We start from the raw sequence: 17549 nt of genomic DNA, 5'->3' as shown, positions 1-17549 counted from the left end.
GTACTATTCTTTTCTCTTACTGCTTTTGTGAGATAAAAAGGTCACAAATTATTTTATATGTTTTCATCACATTTTGGGGAGGGAATAGTATTTTCTTCATAATTTTATGTTGTGTGTGTGCGTGCGTGGGTGTGTGTCTATGTATATATGTGTGTTCATGTATGTGTGTGTGAATGTGAGACAGAGGAGGAGAACTACAATCACAAGTACTGTAATCACAGGGACCACAGACTCCTTGAAGTATATTATAGGGACTTTTTTATTTAGTAAATTTTGCAGTCTTTATATGTCTTTTGAATGCTTTCTCAGATGAGTAGAAATTTTGTATGCCTATTAATGTATGTGTGTGTGAGAAAGAGAGTGAAATATTTTTTAAGAAATTAAGCTACCTATTATATTTTATTCATTAATTCATTAATTCATTCATGTTGGGGTCTTGCTCTGTTGCTCAGGCTGGAGTGCAGTGATGTGACCATAGCCAACTGCAACCTTTAACTCTTGGGCTCAAGCAGTCTTCTCCCTGCCCCACTGCCTCTCTAGTAGCTGGGACTACAGGTGTGCACCACCATACTCAGCTAACTTTTAAAACATTTTTATAGAGATAGGCTCTCACTGTGTTGCTCAGGGTGGTCTTGAACTCCTAGATTCAAGTGATTCTCCTGCTTTGGCCTCCCAAAATGCTGGGATTACAGGCATGAGCCACCATGCCTGGCCTAAGCTACCTATTTTAGATCACAATAAAGATGATATATCCAGTGCAATATTATTAGAATAAGACTCTCAATGAATTAGAGCATTTTGCTTTTGCTGGTTGAAATTAGAAAGAATTAGAAGAGATGAAACTTTTGTATTTGATATTGAGATGTATTAGACCTAACACTGACTCTGGCTACACAGAGTAGCCAGAAAATTAGAAAACAGGAACGAACAGCGTCAAAGAAGTTGAGGTTAAATAGATTATCAAGGGGATTATAGATAACAAAGGTCCCGAAGGGCAGAAAATGGCTTTTAAAATAAGAGGATGGTATTTATGAAGCCTCACTGATGCAGGTATCTGTGACTCGACCTCTACACACTTCCAGCTCTCCATATAAGGACATCCTCTCTATTATCTTTGCCCCATACGTTAGGAATGACATCAGCTTTTGGCTTCAACTTTACTCACATACTTTGACAGTTATCTGGGTCTTTTGATGTCTTCTTTTCTCCACATTTGCTCCACTTTCCAAGACAATCATATGCTTTGAATGCTTTGAGTTATTTTAGTTTCTCCCAGCTTTTCTCTACTCCAGGCTCTCCTTTCCTTTAGCTGAGATCCTGACGCTCAGCCTTATTTCTCCTCCATCCTCATATCCTCATTCCTTCTTCACAGATAATTTCTCTTTTTCCTCTTTATTGCTTCTTCTTTTCCCTCTGCTCAACGACAGGCTTTGGGCCAGTTTGGCAGAGTCTTTCAGTTCTGTTAGTTCTGGGCCAGCTACAAACTTCTTACTTATTTACTCTAAGGCTGTCCAAGTCTGAAGGCTCTTGGAGTGTGCACACAGCATCTCCCTCCATAGGAAATGGACTTTGCACAGTAGTGTTTATAGTAGTAACTCCAAACGGAGGTAAAATGATACCCCATTACTATTATTCATTCACAAAGTATTAAGTGCCACTAATGCCAAGGTCTGAGGCTACAACTACAAACAAGACAAACCAAGGGCCTTGGCTGTAGGCTCTTGGAGTTTATGTTATATAAAATAAAAACAAATGTTAAAAATATTTTAAACAAAACAAAACAATTAAAAAGGAAACAAGCAAAAATGCCGAAACTGATTTTTTTCTTAGTTATGAAGTTCCTCCAAAGGGCACCTTCTGACTAATGATATGTTTGTAATAACTTTCCTTAGTCTAATATTTAAACTATTTTTGTATATTATTTAGGGTATGGGGGATCAAAGTGAGTTGGGGACCATAATGACATGCTTATTTTGTTTTATTATTATTATTTTTTTGTGGGTGAAAGCTCTTAATAACCTATTGCCATCTAAAACTAGGAAACTGGTCTCACAGAATTCCAAACTCTCTTTTAGCCTTCCTTCTAGACTTTGTCAGTCAAACTCATTGTAAGTATCCTAAGTGATTTGTTCTCTTTGTCCCATTTTATTCCTGTTTTTAGTGAGTGAAATGGGAAGAAATTAGAACTGAAGTAACCTGAAATATGGAAAACTAACATAGAAATAATGGAGAATAGGCTGTACATATATTGTGGAATTTTACAAACACTTGGCTATGGCTATGAATGAAGACATTCAGAAGCATGTGGTGTAATTCTTTTACCATTATATTCCTGTTGCCTTTAGCATCCTTTGTCACAGAGCTGTGGTTTGCGACAAGTATTTAATTAGAATGGCAAACAGGGTGGCTGAGTTCAATATTTCCTCCCTTCTTTTCTTTATGAAAATGAGAAAGTAGAGTAATACCATCTCCATTTTTGGAACTGCTAAGTTGGAAACCAGGAACATAACTGCCTTAAACCTCTCTAGTGATGTTATTCTGCACATAATTGGCGTGAAAATAGAATATATTCTCTGTGGTTGTACATTACATTTCTCTTTATTAGCCATGATGAAGTTTATGTGTTTATGCAAATAACACAGAGAGATGTTTCCTTCTCAGAGGCAGTGGGATTGGCATTATGAGAGCCATGTTTTCATTATAGTTTTACTGCTTGCTATGTGACTATGAACTTAACCTCCTTGAAGTTCATTTGTTTATTATCAAACTAACCTCACAGTGTTGATATGAGGCTTAAGTAAGATAATGTGAGTTCAGGTACCTAGTACTCAAAAAGATTAATTGACAATTACTCTTGAATATAGACATTTTCTAGTAGGTTTGTTATGCCAGCAAAGGGAGAAGAAAGAACATCAATGAGTCAGTGTGGGTGTAGAACACATACATTATTCTGAAATGACATTTATTGTTAGTTTTATGGTCCCAAGCAGTGAAAATCAGACCCATACCTCCAAATATTCTGACAAGAACATACAGATCCACTTGTATGTCTATTACTTGTAAGTTATCTTAGTTGTTTTTTTTGTGCTACAAATGTTATTTAATATTAAGAATAAAAAAGATTCAATTTATTTTATAGGCCATGAGGTCTTTGTTTTAGCTTGTCCCTGGGTTCTCTATTGGCTCATTATGGAGGTATGAGGTGAGGAGGATGTTTATGTGTCATTGTATTACATTAATATGTACGCATTCAAATATCTTCTTTCTGTGCCATAGATTCTCCTCACCCCTTTTTATTGTAACAAATAGTTATAATTGCAAAGGACTTTATGAATTGCTACATGTGTGCTAAAGAATAACAATGATTTTCAAACTCAATACAGAATGTAATTAATTTTTATAGCAACAGTATGTACCTGCCAAGTGGGTACTTTGAAAATGAAATTGTTTCTGATTGTGTGAAACTGCTTGAAAATGCGATTCTGCAAAGCTTTCTTTTTCTTATGGCCAGAAAATAGTGATATGGAAATTAATTATGATTATGCACTTGAAACTGGTTCTTCTGCTTTTCTTTCTTTCTTTCTTTCTTTTTGTTTTAAGGAATCTTAAAAAACACAAAGTTTCTTTGGACCAAAAACAAGCATAAGACGTTTTTACGCCTGGATTTTAGGTAGAAAGGGCCTGCTGGTTGTAGCTTTGAGTGAATGAATCACCACTTGCCCAAGAAGCAACACACTTTAGGGTACACTTGTATTTCACCTTTTTGGTGCAAGGTGACGTTTTTCCCTAGCATCCTTACTTGCTCAGGATTGCAGTATAATGTGTTTACATTATAGGCCAAAATCTAAGTAGAAAACACTGATTTATTCTGACAATATGTCTTCTGAAATGTCAGATGTAAAATATTCACAAGAACATTGTTAGGGACCTGTTTTTTAACACCTTCCCAGGTTAGCAAAAATGCCACACACAAATTTCTGATTCCCATGTATAATCTGGTTGATAATCTCTTTTGGCCCTCATCTTTTTTTTCTTGGATTTGGGTGATAGGTTTCTGGAAAAGGCTGATTAAACAGTGAGTTTCCAAAACAAAATTATTTATTTGGTTGTATAGGCGAGGATTCAGAGGAAAAGCCAGATAACCTCTTTGTGTGTTTATGTGGCAAGGATGATAAGTTAATGATTTGCTTGAGATATGATAGTTTAGAGCAGTAGCTTGGAGGAGGGCAAGGTTATTAGACTTACCTCTCTGGCGATACCCCTCCAACATTTATACTTCTTTCAACTTAGATTCCGACTCGTATAGATACTGTTAAGATAACTGGTTTATTTAGAGCGGTGGTTCTCAATCTTCAGCATGATTCAGAGTCCCCTGGAGGGCTTGTTAAAATGCACATTGGTGTCCACCCTCCCTGCTCATACCCAGAGTGTTGATAGAATTTTTCAGGCATATTCAAAGAAGAATTGGTACTAAATCTTTTGACACTATTCCACAAGATAGAGAAAGAAGGTATTTCATTCTATGAAGCCAGCATCACCCTAATACCCAAAGCAGGAAAGGATATAATCAAAAAACAAAACTACAGACCGATATCTTTGATGAACATAGATGCCAAAATCCTTAACAAAATACTAACTAACCGAATCCAATAACATATCAAAAAGATAATCCACCATGATCAAGTGGGTTTCATACCAGGGATGCAGGGATGGTTTAACATATGCAAGTCAATAAATGTGATACAGCATATAAACAGAATTAAAAACAAAAAAAGTCACACGATCATCTCAATAAATGCAGAAAACCCATCCAACAAAATCCAGCATCCCTTTCTGATTAAAACTCTCAGCAAAATCGGCATACAAGGGACATACTCCAGTGTAATAAGAGCCATCTATAACAAACCCACAGCCAACATAATACTGAATGGGGAAAAGTTGGAAGCATTCCCTCTGAAACCTGGAACAAGACAAGGATGCCCGCTTTCACCACCCCTTTTCGATGTAACACAGGGAGTCTCTAGCCAGAGTAATCAGACAAGAGAAACAAACAAATGGCATCCAAATCAGTAAAAAGGAAGTCAAACTGTCACTGTTTGCTGATGATATGACTGTTTACATTGAAAACCCTAACTCCTCCAGAAAGCTCTAAGAACTAACAAAAGTTTTCAGCAAATTTTCTGGATACAAGATTAATGTACATAAATCGTTAGCTCTTCTGTACACCAACAGCAACTCAACGGAGAATCAAATCAAGAATGCATCCTCTTTTACAGTAGCTGCAAAAAAAAATACTTAGGAATATACTTAATGAAGGAGGCAAAAGACATCAACGAGGAAAACTGTAAAACACTGCTGAAAGAAATAATTGATGACACAAACAAATGGAAACACATCCCATGCTCATAGATGGGTAGAATCAATATTGTGAAAATGACAGTACTGTCAAAATAAATCTACAAATTTAACACAAATTCTATCAAAATGCCACCACCATTCTTCACAGAATTAGAAAAAACAATTTCAAAATTTATATGGGATCAAAAAAGAGTCTGCATAGCCAAAGCAAGGCTGAGCAAAAAGAACACATCTGGAGACATCACACTACCTGGTTTCAAACTATATTAAAAGGTCATAGTCACCAAAACAGCATGGTGCTATTATAAAAAGAGGCACATAGACCAATGGAACAGAATAGAGAACCCAGAAATAAACCCAAATACTTACAGCCAACTGATCTCCAACAAAGCAAACAAAAACATAAATTGGGGAAAGGACACCCTTTTTAACAAATGGTGCTGGGATAATCGGCTACTCGCATGTAGGAGAATGAAACTGGATTCTCATCTCTCAACTTATACAAAAATCAACTCAAGATGGATTAAGGACTTAAATCTAAGACCTGAAACTATAAAAATTCTAGAAGATAACATTGGAAAAACCCTTATAAACATTAGCTTAAACAAGGATTTCATGACCAAGAATCCAAAAGCAAATACAATAGAAACAAAGATAAATAGTTGGGACTTAATTAAAGAGCTTTTGCACAGCGAAAGAAACAGTCAGCAAAGTAAACAGACAACCCACAGAGTGGGAGAAACTCTTCACATTCTGTATATCTGACAGAGGACTAATAACCAGAATCTACAACAAACTCAAACAAATAAGTAAGAAAAAAAAAATCCCATCAAAAGGTGAGCTAAGGACATGAATAGACGGTTCTCAAAAGAAGATATACAAATAGCCCAACAAACATGAAAAAAATGCCCAACATCAGTAATGATCAGGGAAATGCAAATCAAAGCCACAGTGCAAAACCACCTTACTCCTGCAAGAATGGCCGTAATCAAAAAATCAAAAAACAGTAAATGTTGGTGTGGATGCGGTGGTCAGGGAACACTTCTACACTGCTGAGGGGAATGTAAACTAGTGCAGCTGCTATGGAAAACAGTGTAGAAATTCCCTAAAGAACTAAAAGTAGAACTATTATAGCAGCACAGTTCACAATTGCAGAATCGAGGAACCAACTCGAATGCCCATCAATTGATGAGTGGGTAAAGAAACTGTGGTATATTTATAGGATGGAATACTACTCAGCCTTAAAAAGAATGAATTAATGGCATTTGCAGCGACCTGGATGAGATTGGAGACCGTTATTCTAAGTGAAGTAACTCAGAAATGGAAAACCAAATGTCTTATGTTCTCACTGGTATGTGGGAGCTAAGCTATGAGGACGCAAAGGCATAAGAATGGTACAGTGGACTTTGGGAACTTGAGGGGAAGTGTAGGAGGAGGTGAGGGATTAAAGAAAACAAATATGGTGCAGTATATATTGCTTGGGTGATGACTACACCAAAATCTCACAAATCACCACTACAGAACTTACATAGCCAAATACTGCCTATACCCCAGTAACTTATGGGAAAATAAAATAAAGAATTGGTCTTGCGTGGGTGTCAATAATCTGCCTTTCTAACAAGTGTACAGGTGATGTGGATATTGCTGGTGTGGAGACCTCACTATAGAAACCACTGATTTAGAGCATTGGGAAGGATTTGTCTCTGCTTCAAGGTCTTAGGAAGTCAGGATGGGGAGTTTGGTAGGGAGGGGGATGGAAAAAGATTGAAGAATGCTGATCATCTTGCTTAGTTACTAGAAATGTTGACTAGCAGACTCTTGCAGTGTTAAACGTTAGTGAAGCTGTTAATATTAATTGCTTTTATCAGTGAGAATCAGAGAAAGTTAGGAGAGCAAACAGATTTGATTATTTCTTAATACTAGTCTTCTCTTCCTCATCTGATTCCTGCATTTTTCTTGGACCTGCACCTTTCTCTTGCTCCTCATATAGTATAAATATAGATAGCCATACTATCACTGTCTTTCAGAAATGCAAAGAATGATGAGACAGTATATAAGGTTTCTTGGAAAAGCTGTCACATCAATCAAGATTACCATTATAATGAAAACCTCATTAATTTGGCTTCTACCTATTCAGATTTTGCAGCAGTTAGGACAGTGCTTGGGCTGAAATGTGCCTTTACAGTATTTATAAAGAGTGCCTATAGCAAATCAATGACTTTAGGCTATTGGCTAGGAAATTTAAATTACTTAATGGAAAACTGACTCAAATTTATTTCAGTACTGCCACTTACATATAAATGATTTGATGAGTAGAAAATTGTCTTACCTATTTATTTATGTAAGCCATTTTTAACTTTTGATTAGGATTGCTAAGGCTTCATTGCTTTAGGATTGTATAATTCATATTTCTTCACTTATTCAGGCAGAACTTTTATCCAGTTAGTCCAAATAGCTGGTTTTGTTTTTAAATATAAAGTGCAAAATTGTCTGTACTCATCATTTTCTATTAGTTTCAATCTCAGCATTATTTGGGGGCATTCAAGATTGTACCTAGTGTTTTTTGTTTTGAGTGGACACTAGAAATCTAATATGTGGCTCAAAGAAGAAAATGTGCCTGCAAAGGGGTTCTTTTAATTTTGCACATAAAGCACATTTTCAAATCTTATTTTCCTTTGAATAATGCCCTGTGCTTAAATTTTCCTAGAATAAAACACCCAACCAGGTAAAAGATTTAAGAGATCTAGGCCATGCTTACTCGATGAAATGCAACAGAGTGGAAAATATCCTGTCTTGCCAGTTCAAGGAAATTACAATTTTTCTGATCTGGTAGTTAAAAGGAATTATATTTAAAGAGCTGCTGTTATGTAGGCATTAACTTACTAGGGGTAGGGTTTAGTCTTTTGTGAAATTATATGTTGAAGTCTTTATCTGAAGGAATTAAAGTGTGTAATCTAAAGAATTATTTGGAAGCAAATGTGAAGCTATGTTAGAACTTTGTTGCTTCTTTTCAACCCTTGTCCTCTTGCTGTAAAGACCAGCCTGAGTCAGATCATTGAGGGTTAAGGATGAATGCATTACTCAGCACCCTGCAGCAGTTGGGTCAAATGTCTTGGCTTTGAAAAGTTAGTTTTTTTTGCTTAGCAAGTCTAGAAATTTCAAGTCCAACTGCAGAATGAAAATTCAATAATCTGTTGATTAACATGGTCTACTTGAAAACAGTCTGTGACTCTTCTACATGTCCTTCCTCTCTATTCATGTATGATAGTGTTTGAAATCATTGGATGGATCACCAGTGAACCATATTGGCAGCTACTATATGGTCAGGGAGATTGGTTCCCATGTAGTATTCCGATGACATCTATCCTTTCACTTGGAGAAGAGATTTAACATGTTAAGGGGGAAAAGAGGATATGCTTATTTTATTCTGGCAAATGGAAATGCAGAGAAGTAAGGGATCCTGTGATAACACTACATTGAGGCAAAGAGTAGGATTCTAAATCAGATGCCCACTAAGGAGAAATATTCTTGATCCAAGTGTTAGCCAGAGAAGGGAACACTTCGACCAAGACTTTTCAGGTTGATCGGAGTGAGTGGCGTTCTAGGAAGGGCTGCCTAGGCCTCGGGGAGAGGAGGTCTGGCCTGGCATCCAGGGTCAGCTCTGCTGAAGATGAGGAAGCAGCTGCTGTCTGCAGGCTACAGGAAAAGGAAAGGAAACCAGATAGATTCGCATGTATGTAAAGGGCAATGACAAAGAGTGAACGAAACCAGGAACAAATTTATTTTTATGCTTATTGTCTTAGAAGTTTCTTTCAAAGTTTAGCTTACCTTGAAATTGAACCAGGCAATAAGTCTTAACTACGGTATTTGGGATTTTATATACTTTGCATTTAACTATGTTTGTACTCCAACCTAGACTCTGGAAAACTCTTCAAAAGAATCCTAGAGTGGTTAAAAGTATCATCACCATTTCCATCATCATCTACTAGTGTTTATTAAGTATACCATCACAATCTTTATGTTCTTGAAAAGAAGTCTTTAATTAGAGTTTATTTGTGTTTTTCCAGGTAGCCCAGCCATGACCCATAGGAATCTGACTTCCTCCAGTCTGAATGATATTTCTGATAAACCGGAGAAGGACCAGGTAAGCAAAAAATTCTTGCTTCTTTGAAAGGTAAGAGAACGTATATCTAAAAGATGCTGAGAAAGGATTAGAGGTGATGGTTGCTTCACTTAAAATGGACCTTTATGTGCAGACAACAGTTTTCACTTTCCTTGGGAGAAGGAGAAGCAGTGTGTGAAGGGAGCTGGAATCACAAGGGAAAAATTTCAGTCTACTTCAGCTGTTGCAGATTTATTCACTTGGGCAATTAAAATCTTAGAGAAATAGTTGTCTCAGCTTTAAAATAGTAATAACCTCTGACTTCTGTTTATTCTAGGGATTAAGTGAGATAACTTATGAAAAAGTATTTTGGTAAATTATAAAGAAATACTGGCCAGGCACAGTGGCTCACGCCTATAATCCCAGCACTTTGGGAGGCTGAGGTGGGGAGATCACTTGAGGCCAGGAGTTGGAGACCAGTCTGGCCAATATGACGAAACCCTGTCTCTACTAAAACCACAAAAATTAGCCAGGCATGGTGGCACAGGCCTGTAATCCTAGATACTCCAGAGGCTGAAGCATGAGAATCGCTTGAATCTGGGAGGCAGAGGTTGCAGTGCGCTGAGATCGCACCGTATATATTTGTTTGTCTGTTAAAACATATAGTTGAATGAAGAGCAATCAGGTTTTGAATATCTGTTTGCTTTCTTTTGAAGAGAGTATGGTGTAAACTGGGCCATTTTTTCTTTCATCTGAGTAAATATCTGTGCAAGAAAATTGTATTTTTAAGAATATAGCATGTGGAAAAATGATGCCTCCTAAATTAAAAAATTTCAAAGTTTTGAAGAAATGAAAGCAGCATATTTAAAAAATCATAGAAATCTTAAGACTGTTTCCCCAGGGTTGAAGGGGAAGTAGCATATATTGGAAAGAAGAAGGAACATGAGGCAAGAAAATCTGGTCTTACTACTTATTCCAAAACTGGCTAGTTGTGTGATGATGGACACTAGTTTTGTTCTTTGCTAAGAGGAAACTATAATATATAACTCACCTCAGAAAATCAAATATCTGGTTCTTGCTCTTTTAACTTGCCATTTGTCTTTTGATATAGTAGAAGAGTATGGTTCTAGTTGGCTTCATGCTTGATATGCTAATTGTACAGTTAGCCCTCGATATCCATGGTTCCATATCCATGGATTTAAGCAACCATGGACAGAATGAAAATTGTGTCTGTGCTGAACACATACAGACTTTTTTTCTTGTCATTATTCTCTAAGTAATACATCATAGCAACTGTTTACATAGCATTTATACTAGGTATTGTAAGTAATCTAGAGCAACTTAAACTGTATATGAGGATGTGTTTAGGTTATATGCAAATAGTGTGCCATTTTATATCAGGGACTTAAGCATTGTCCAATTTTGTTATCTGATGGAGGTCATGGAATCAATCCCCAACAGATACCGAGGGATGACTTGTTCTCTCTTTCTGCCTTTTAAGTGGGTGAGTTTGAAGATTCCTCTTTTCACACTTTGCTGATTTTTTCCAAAAAGCCATATTCATGATGGTGTTCCTCTTTAACTGGCAGCACTTGTAGTAGTCATAGAGGTTTTTAGGCCTTGGTGAATTTTAGAAAGTACAGGAAGGGTGTACATTCCATTCCATTCTCCCCTCCTCTCCCCTCCTCTCCCCTCCCCTCCCCTTGCCTTCTCCATCTCTCTCTCCCTCCCTCCCTCCCTCCCTTCCTCCCTTCCTCCCTAGTAGGGTCTTCATCATCTCAGATCTGAATTGCTAGAAAAGCTGTTGGAATTGATCCCCTGTCCCCATTTTCTCTCAATTCAATATACTTTTTACATAGTCGCCCTCATTTTTCTATTCTACATTAAAAATGGACAATGGCTTTCTATCATTTTAAGTTCAGGACTTCTTGATGACCTTTGTGATGCTCTGAAATCTGAAGTTATCCATCTTATCTTCATTCATTCATTTGTGTTCCCCAGAAGAGGGACTCTGTTTAGGTCAGGACTAATTTCTTTACTTACCTCCCACTTTACATCGAGATAAATTCTTGACTCCTTGAGCTGCTCCTTCAGATGCTAATGTGGATTGTCACCTTCCTTTCATCTGTCTACCTCTTGAAATGATCAGGAAGAAGAGCATTTAAATATGGGTACATTGGTAGGTACATATCTGTAATGGAAAAGGGAGAACTCAGGCCACTAGAAGTTTTCTTCAATCTATTTCGCACATTTTGTCTCCATTCATTGTTTACCAAGCCATGCTGATTGTTTGTAAGGTTTGCCATGAGTCTTAGTACTGGATGGCAGTATACTAATTAGGCTTAGGAATATCTTGTTGAGTTCTTGAGGAAGCCTTCTTTTATTAAGGGCAGCTCTCCTCTTGCCAGGAATTTGACAAGAGGCAGCTGGTAAATGCTGACAAATACATTTACTAACTTATTGGGTCTTTTAATATCTGGGCATATGCAGAAAAAAATCTGATGGCTTAAGATGCATATTACATAAAATTTTGATTCCAGTAGTAGAAGAAATATGTGGAACATTTTCTGTGGGTATTGATTTTGTTATAAAGCCCATGGGAATGGAGTCTTTAAAACCAAAATCTTCAGTGCCTTTCACTAGCATCTCATAGTGATCAAGGTTCATGTTAAGATGAAGCGAGGAAAATTTAATTCAGGAATGCTCCTTTTGTTTTCAAAGCCAGCACAGGAAGGTTGATGAATATATAATTATAAGAGCAACTATTAATCTAATTTGTGTCTATTACAGGATTTATAGTTAATCCAATGAGTTCTTCAGGAAGAAACTCCATTCTCTCTTCCTACCAGAGTTTGAAGAGAGGCTTTTGTAACTAATTCATAATCTCTTCTACAACCAAAGGTACAGGTACAGAAATCAAACTAATGTTTTCAGTTTCTATACCTACTATTTTGGTAACTTCAAACACAAAAACTCCTGGATCATTTTAGGGCAAGAAAAAGGAAAATGGATTTGCAAGTAAGATGAAGCTGTGATAAACCCTGGCTTTTATTTATTTATTTATTTTACCTATTTTTTCTCTGTTTGGACAGGAAAAAAAAGGTTTCCAGGCTTATATTTGTTTTGAGAAAGCTTTTATAATTAATTAGCCAGTGTCCTGGAAGTGATCTTGGCGGTAAACTCAAACTTGTCTTATGTACTTGTCCAAGTTGGCCCCAAAAACTTCCATCTGACCAGGACTGAAATTTCTGATTGACTGATTATTCTGCCTGGATACAATCTGAACAGTTGTGATGGTGCCTTGCAACTTCCTGGAGCTGTCTAACTTCTTAGTAGCACAAAGAATGGGTTTAATGTTCAGAATTATGAAGAGGAACAGAATTGCTCTTTCTGACAGCTACATAGTGACAGAATTTGAGGGCATATTTTTTTATGAGATTCTGTTTTGGGAAAACAGAAGAAACAAATCTGTGGGCTGCACTTTTTCTTTCTGGCTTTGCCAAGCCTATGTGCTTACGATTTCAGTAGCGGCTGCTTTATTGAAAAATGGCTTAAAATAGTTAACAGCAGAAGAAGAGCATAGCCAGAATTTAGGTGATTCAGTGCTTCAGACATATTCTAACTTGGATGTTATATTTATTAAGCAGAAAAACACCTGTGGAGAAATAGATTTAAAAAATACATCTGGAGTTCATCTAGTTGTAAATCTACATAAATAATCTCTTCTATTTTGTTGCTATGGAGTATTTTTTTACATTATCTAATTGTATTTCTTGATTACCTTTGATTTATTTTTCTGTTTCTTCTTATTTTTCTGTTCTTTTAAAAATTTACATGTGAGGTGGGTACTTATCAAATGCAGTGGCTTTAGTGACAGTTTTCATGTGAATATGGCTTCAGCTACGAGAATAAGAAAGAGCTTTTTTCTTCATTTTACCCCTTAGCTTTAACTCTTGTAGAAATACTGTGCTTAGTGGTGCAATGGCTTTAAAAAAGTTGACTTTTTCCAGGTTTATTAATAATGCAATAACATCTCACAATTACATGTCCAACCTCAAGTGAAATTGTAGTCTGTTGATTGCAGTGGATGCAGTAGATGTAGAAATAGCCTGCAGATTCTCAGGGGGACACTTGAGGTCCACATAACCTTATAACTGCTTATCTGGTTGTTATTATTTCTGTGATATTCATTATTTAGCTGGCTAATCTAAGAATCTATTCCATAGGTCTCGTGGTGGAGTTTTGCGTAAGGTTAATTTCTAAAACGTATTAGAATCATTTTTAGCACTGTCTATTGCCTATTATGTTTAAATATATTTTGCTGCCTTGATTCCTACTTTTGAAGTCTTGGTCTTTTAAAGAAATAGACCTGAATTTAAGTATTTTGTCAGAAAGTATGAGGATGAAACCATTAAACCATGTATAAGTTTAAAGTTGCTAAGCCATAACTATCTTAAAATGAGATCTAGAAGGAAACATCCTGCGATTATTGGGGGAATAACTCCCAATACTTTTCTTACACATACATGATATAGGAGTGAGTCAACCCAGTCCACTGAGATGACTTCTTTTCATGATTTTGAATGTAGAGTTCCATCCCAGGACTCACATACAGCTTCTCTTAGCATTAATAGTTATTTCATGCTCACAGTGAAGGAAAAGTACAAAAGCACCTCCTTTTTCTTTCCATGGCTCAGTCAAAAAAACCTACAGTTCACACTGAATATGGGTGGTCTTACTTCACCCTTCAGAGGAGGTACAGTGTCTAAGAAAGGTTCATGTCTTCTGAGGTTATAATAATTGTCTTTAGCATGTTTTCAGGGAGCAGTGAGACATTACTGTGTCAGAGGAGCTCCAGATGGAATCACATCTGTGAAAACCTAAGAACAAAAGCGTGTTGTGAGAAGGTAGTTAGGGTCCTTAGAGGTCCTTAGTCACTACAGTTTTGGTGACTTTGGTGAGCATCTCTCTGGCTCAGCACCTACAGCTTTCCTTCAGCCAAGTGTCCCTGAGGGGAACTTGTATAGCCATGCAATGGTATCCTTGGGCCCCTTTCACAGGGGAACAGCTTGTGCTTAGCTAATTAACAAAACATGTTTGTCATTATCTTTTCCCTCTCTACGAGAACTTTGGCTTAAGATAGCTTCCTTTTCCCATTCTATGCTTCTCCCATATTCTTAAAGCTTAAACAGTTGACAGGGATTAGTAGGGTTTGAGAAGCATTGATATTAGTACCGATTTATAGAACGTATGTATTTTAAAATTGGGACAGTTGCATCTCCGCATTTATTAATGTTGTACATTCTTAAAAGCTATCTGTCTGGAATAGAAAATTAGCACTCATTTTAGAATGGGTTTTGTATCTGCTTTAAAATGAAGCAGATGATCCTATATGAAGTAAACTGAACTCTATCTTGTGTATTATTTTAGGAAAAAAGGAGCCTTTTGTGAAATTTAGAGCTATGGTTTTAATTAACTGCAGCTACAATGAATTTGAACTCCTAAAACACCCCGTCACTGCATGCAGCTGTGATTTGAATTCATTCATTCGTTCATTCATTCATTCATTCATTCAAAATGTATATTCTGTGCTAGAAAATGTTCTTAGTTGTGGGTTCCAGAAGTGAATGAAACAGATACATCTTTTGACTCATGGAACTTACATGCTTTTGGGAAGAGAGAGACAGTAAACAAGAAAAACAATAAATATGTAGGATAATTTCACATAATCATAAGTGCTATCTTGAAAATAAAGCAGGGTAAAGTGGAGAGGTACAGGAAAACTATTTTAGGGAAGAGGGTTAGCCAGTAAGGAGAGGATCTGGAGAGAGAGGTTTCTAGGCTGAGCAAAAAGCAAGAGTAGAAAGCTAAGGCAGAAATGAAGATGGTGTATTCAAGAAACAGGAAAAAAAGTATCATAAGTGACTGGAGCAAATGTAGCAGGTGTGCAGTGGTAGAGAAGTTGGGAAAATATGCCGGAGGCCCTTTTTATTTTATTCTAAGTGCAGTGAGACACTCTCTTAGGATTTTTACCTAGAGTGTTGTACGTTCTGATTTACATTTTAAAAAGCTCACTAGAGATACAATGTGATAGGATGGAGAAATTTGTGAATGTTTTGGATCATCTGGTGTTATTCCTATATTAAGTATTGTATAAGTACCCCAGTGCATTAAAATGAGAGCTCACAGACCCTTAAGAGCCCATTTCTTAATGTGTTAGCTATAGCCATTAAGACCTTATTACTATCAGCAAAGGAAATTCTTCTGTGCTGTAGAAATATTGTAAGAAAGAAAAAGAGTTTCCCAGTTAAAAGATCATCCATGTACTGTTAATTATATTACATTATTAATTAGTAAATATTAATTATTGAAATATTTAATGCACTAGAAGTGGGTGTAAGCCACCAAGAATAGTGAGATTGAATTTCTGAGTAATTATATTTGCACCTGTGGTCCTCCTGATATTACTGTTGGCTAACATCAGGCATGCCAAATGGCTAATGACACATGATTCATGAAACCTTCACTGGAGTCCTCTCTGAGGAATGGTAACAGGAAACCTTCTTAGTCTTTATGGTTCAGAAAGGAGCATCAGGATGTGTAGGAACAGGACAGAACAGCCAAAAAGGGATTCTGTGCCACATTCTTGCCTGTTCCTATGTAAGGATTGAACTCTGGTAGCACTGTATCCCTGTATTCAACATTTAACCAAAGAAATTGTAGCTATTACATATCTTAATAAACTGGCATGTTTTACATTTGATGTCACTTTTTTCTCTTTTCAATATGTAGCATTCTACCAGTATGCTAGTACCAGGAATATACCTAGAATATATTTCAGAGAACAGTAGCATGCTGTCAACAATAATCTTTGATGGACGTGTACTCTCACATCACAAGTTACTTACTTACATCTGACAGAGACTTCATAAAAGAAACGAACATTTTTCTTCTTGGAAGTGGCAAATTGTTACAAAACCAGAAAACAGCAATACCTTGTGATGAACACTCTTAGTTCATCTGAGTACAGTTTTTAAATCTTTATAGCAATTGTAAATATATATAGGGAATCATTCTTTCTTTTTTTTTCTTTTTGAGACAGAGTCTCACTCTGTTACCCAGGCTGGAGTACAATGACACAATCTTGGCTCACTGCAGCCTCCACAATTTGGGCTTAAGCTATCCTCTTACCTCAGCCTCCTGAATAGTGGGGACTACAGGTGTACACCACCATGCCCAGCCAATTTTTTTTTTTTTTTTTTGAGATAATGCAGTTTTGCCACATTACTCAGGCTGGTCTTGAATTCCTGGGCTCAAGTGATCTGCCTGCCTTGACCTCCCAAAGTGCTGGGATTATAAGCATGAGCCACTATGCCCCGCCCATGGAATCATTCTTTATTTACTGTAGTAACATGTTATTATCCACAATGTTTTTAAAAACTTTAGAATTTTCTGATTCAAAATATACAACAATGCTGTAAAATTTAAACAAAGCAAAAATGAATAAAATAAAAAGTGAAAATTCTTAAATTCAAATCCTTTAAAATAACTGCCATTAGCAGCTTGATGTTGAGTCTAATGAACTTTTCTGATACATGAATACTTATATATTTATATATAAATAATAAAAATGTGATTGTATTGTTCTAAAATTTGATTTTTTTAACTTAACAATACAGTGGACACCTACCTTATTCTTCTTAAAGGCTATATAGTATATATGAATTATATTTTATTGATTCTATCTTCCATGACTAGATATTTTCAGTTCTTTGCTGTACCAATAAGCCTTTAAGAAGTACTCTTATTGTAATTTTTCTACATTCTTTCATGAGTATTTCTGGAGGAGAAATTTTTGTAAGTGGAATTGCTGGATTACCATGTATTGCAAATTTAATTACCTTCCCAAAAGATTATATGAGTTATGTTCTGGATCTTTAAACACTTTATTGAATCCACCTCCACTGCTAAGATACTATTTGCCGGTCAGATTTTAGTTTATTCTTTATGTTTCACTCCACTGAAAGCTTAGCGACTCAAAATGAAAAGAATCTCGGTATCTAGCATTTGCCTCCCAGCTCACTTTGGG

At 36.4% G+C, this 17549-nt stretch overlaps 1 protein-coding gene across 1 annotated transcript in view; it reads left to right on the top strand.

Moving 5' to 3' along the window:
• Nucleotides 1-17549, top strand: part of SLC4A4 (solute carrier family 4 member 4) — a 400518-nt gene that overhangs the window by 214762 nt on the left and 168207 nt on the right. The window contains exon 7 of the mRNA XM_010384086.2: nt 9426-9502. Within this exon, the coding sequence (XP_010382388.1) occupies nt 9426-9502 (77 nt within the window). The remainder of the gene's footprint in view (nt 1-9425; nt 9503-17549) is intronic.

This window comes from Rhinopithecus roxellana, chromosome 2 (assembly GCF_007565055.1).
Source record: "Rhinopithecus roxellana isolate Shanxi Qingling chromosome 2, ASM756505v1, whole genome shotgun sequence".
Classification (NCBI taxonomy): Eukaryota; Metazoa; Chordata; class Mammalia; order Primates; family Cercopithecidae; genus Rhinopithecus; species Rhinopithecus roxellana.
The sequence above is the reverse complement of the archived record's forward strand: the minus strand, read 5'-3'. Positions and strand labels throughout refer to the sequence as shown.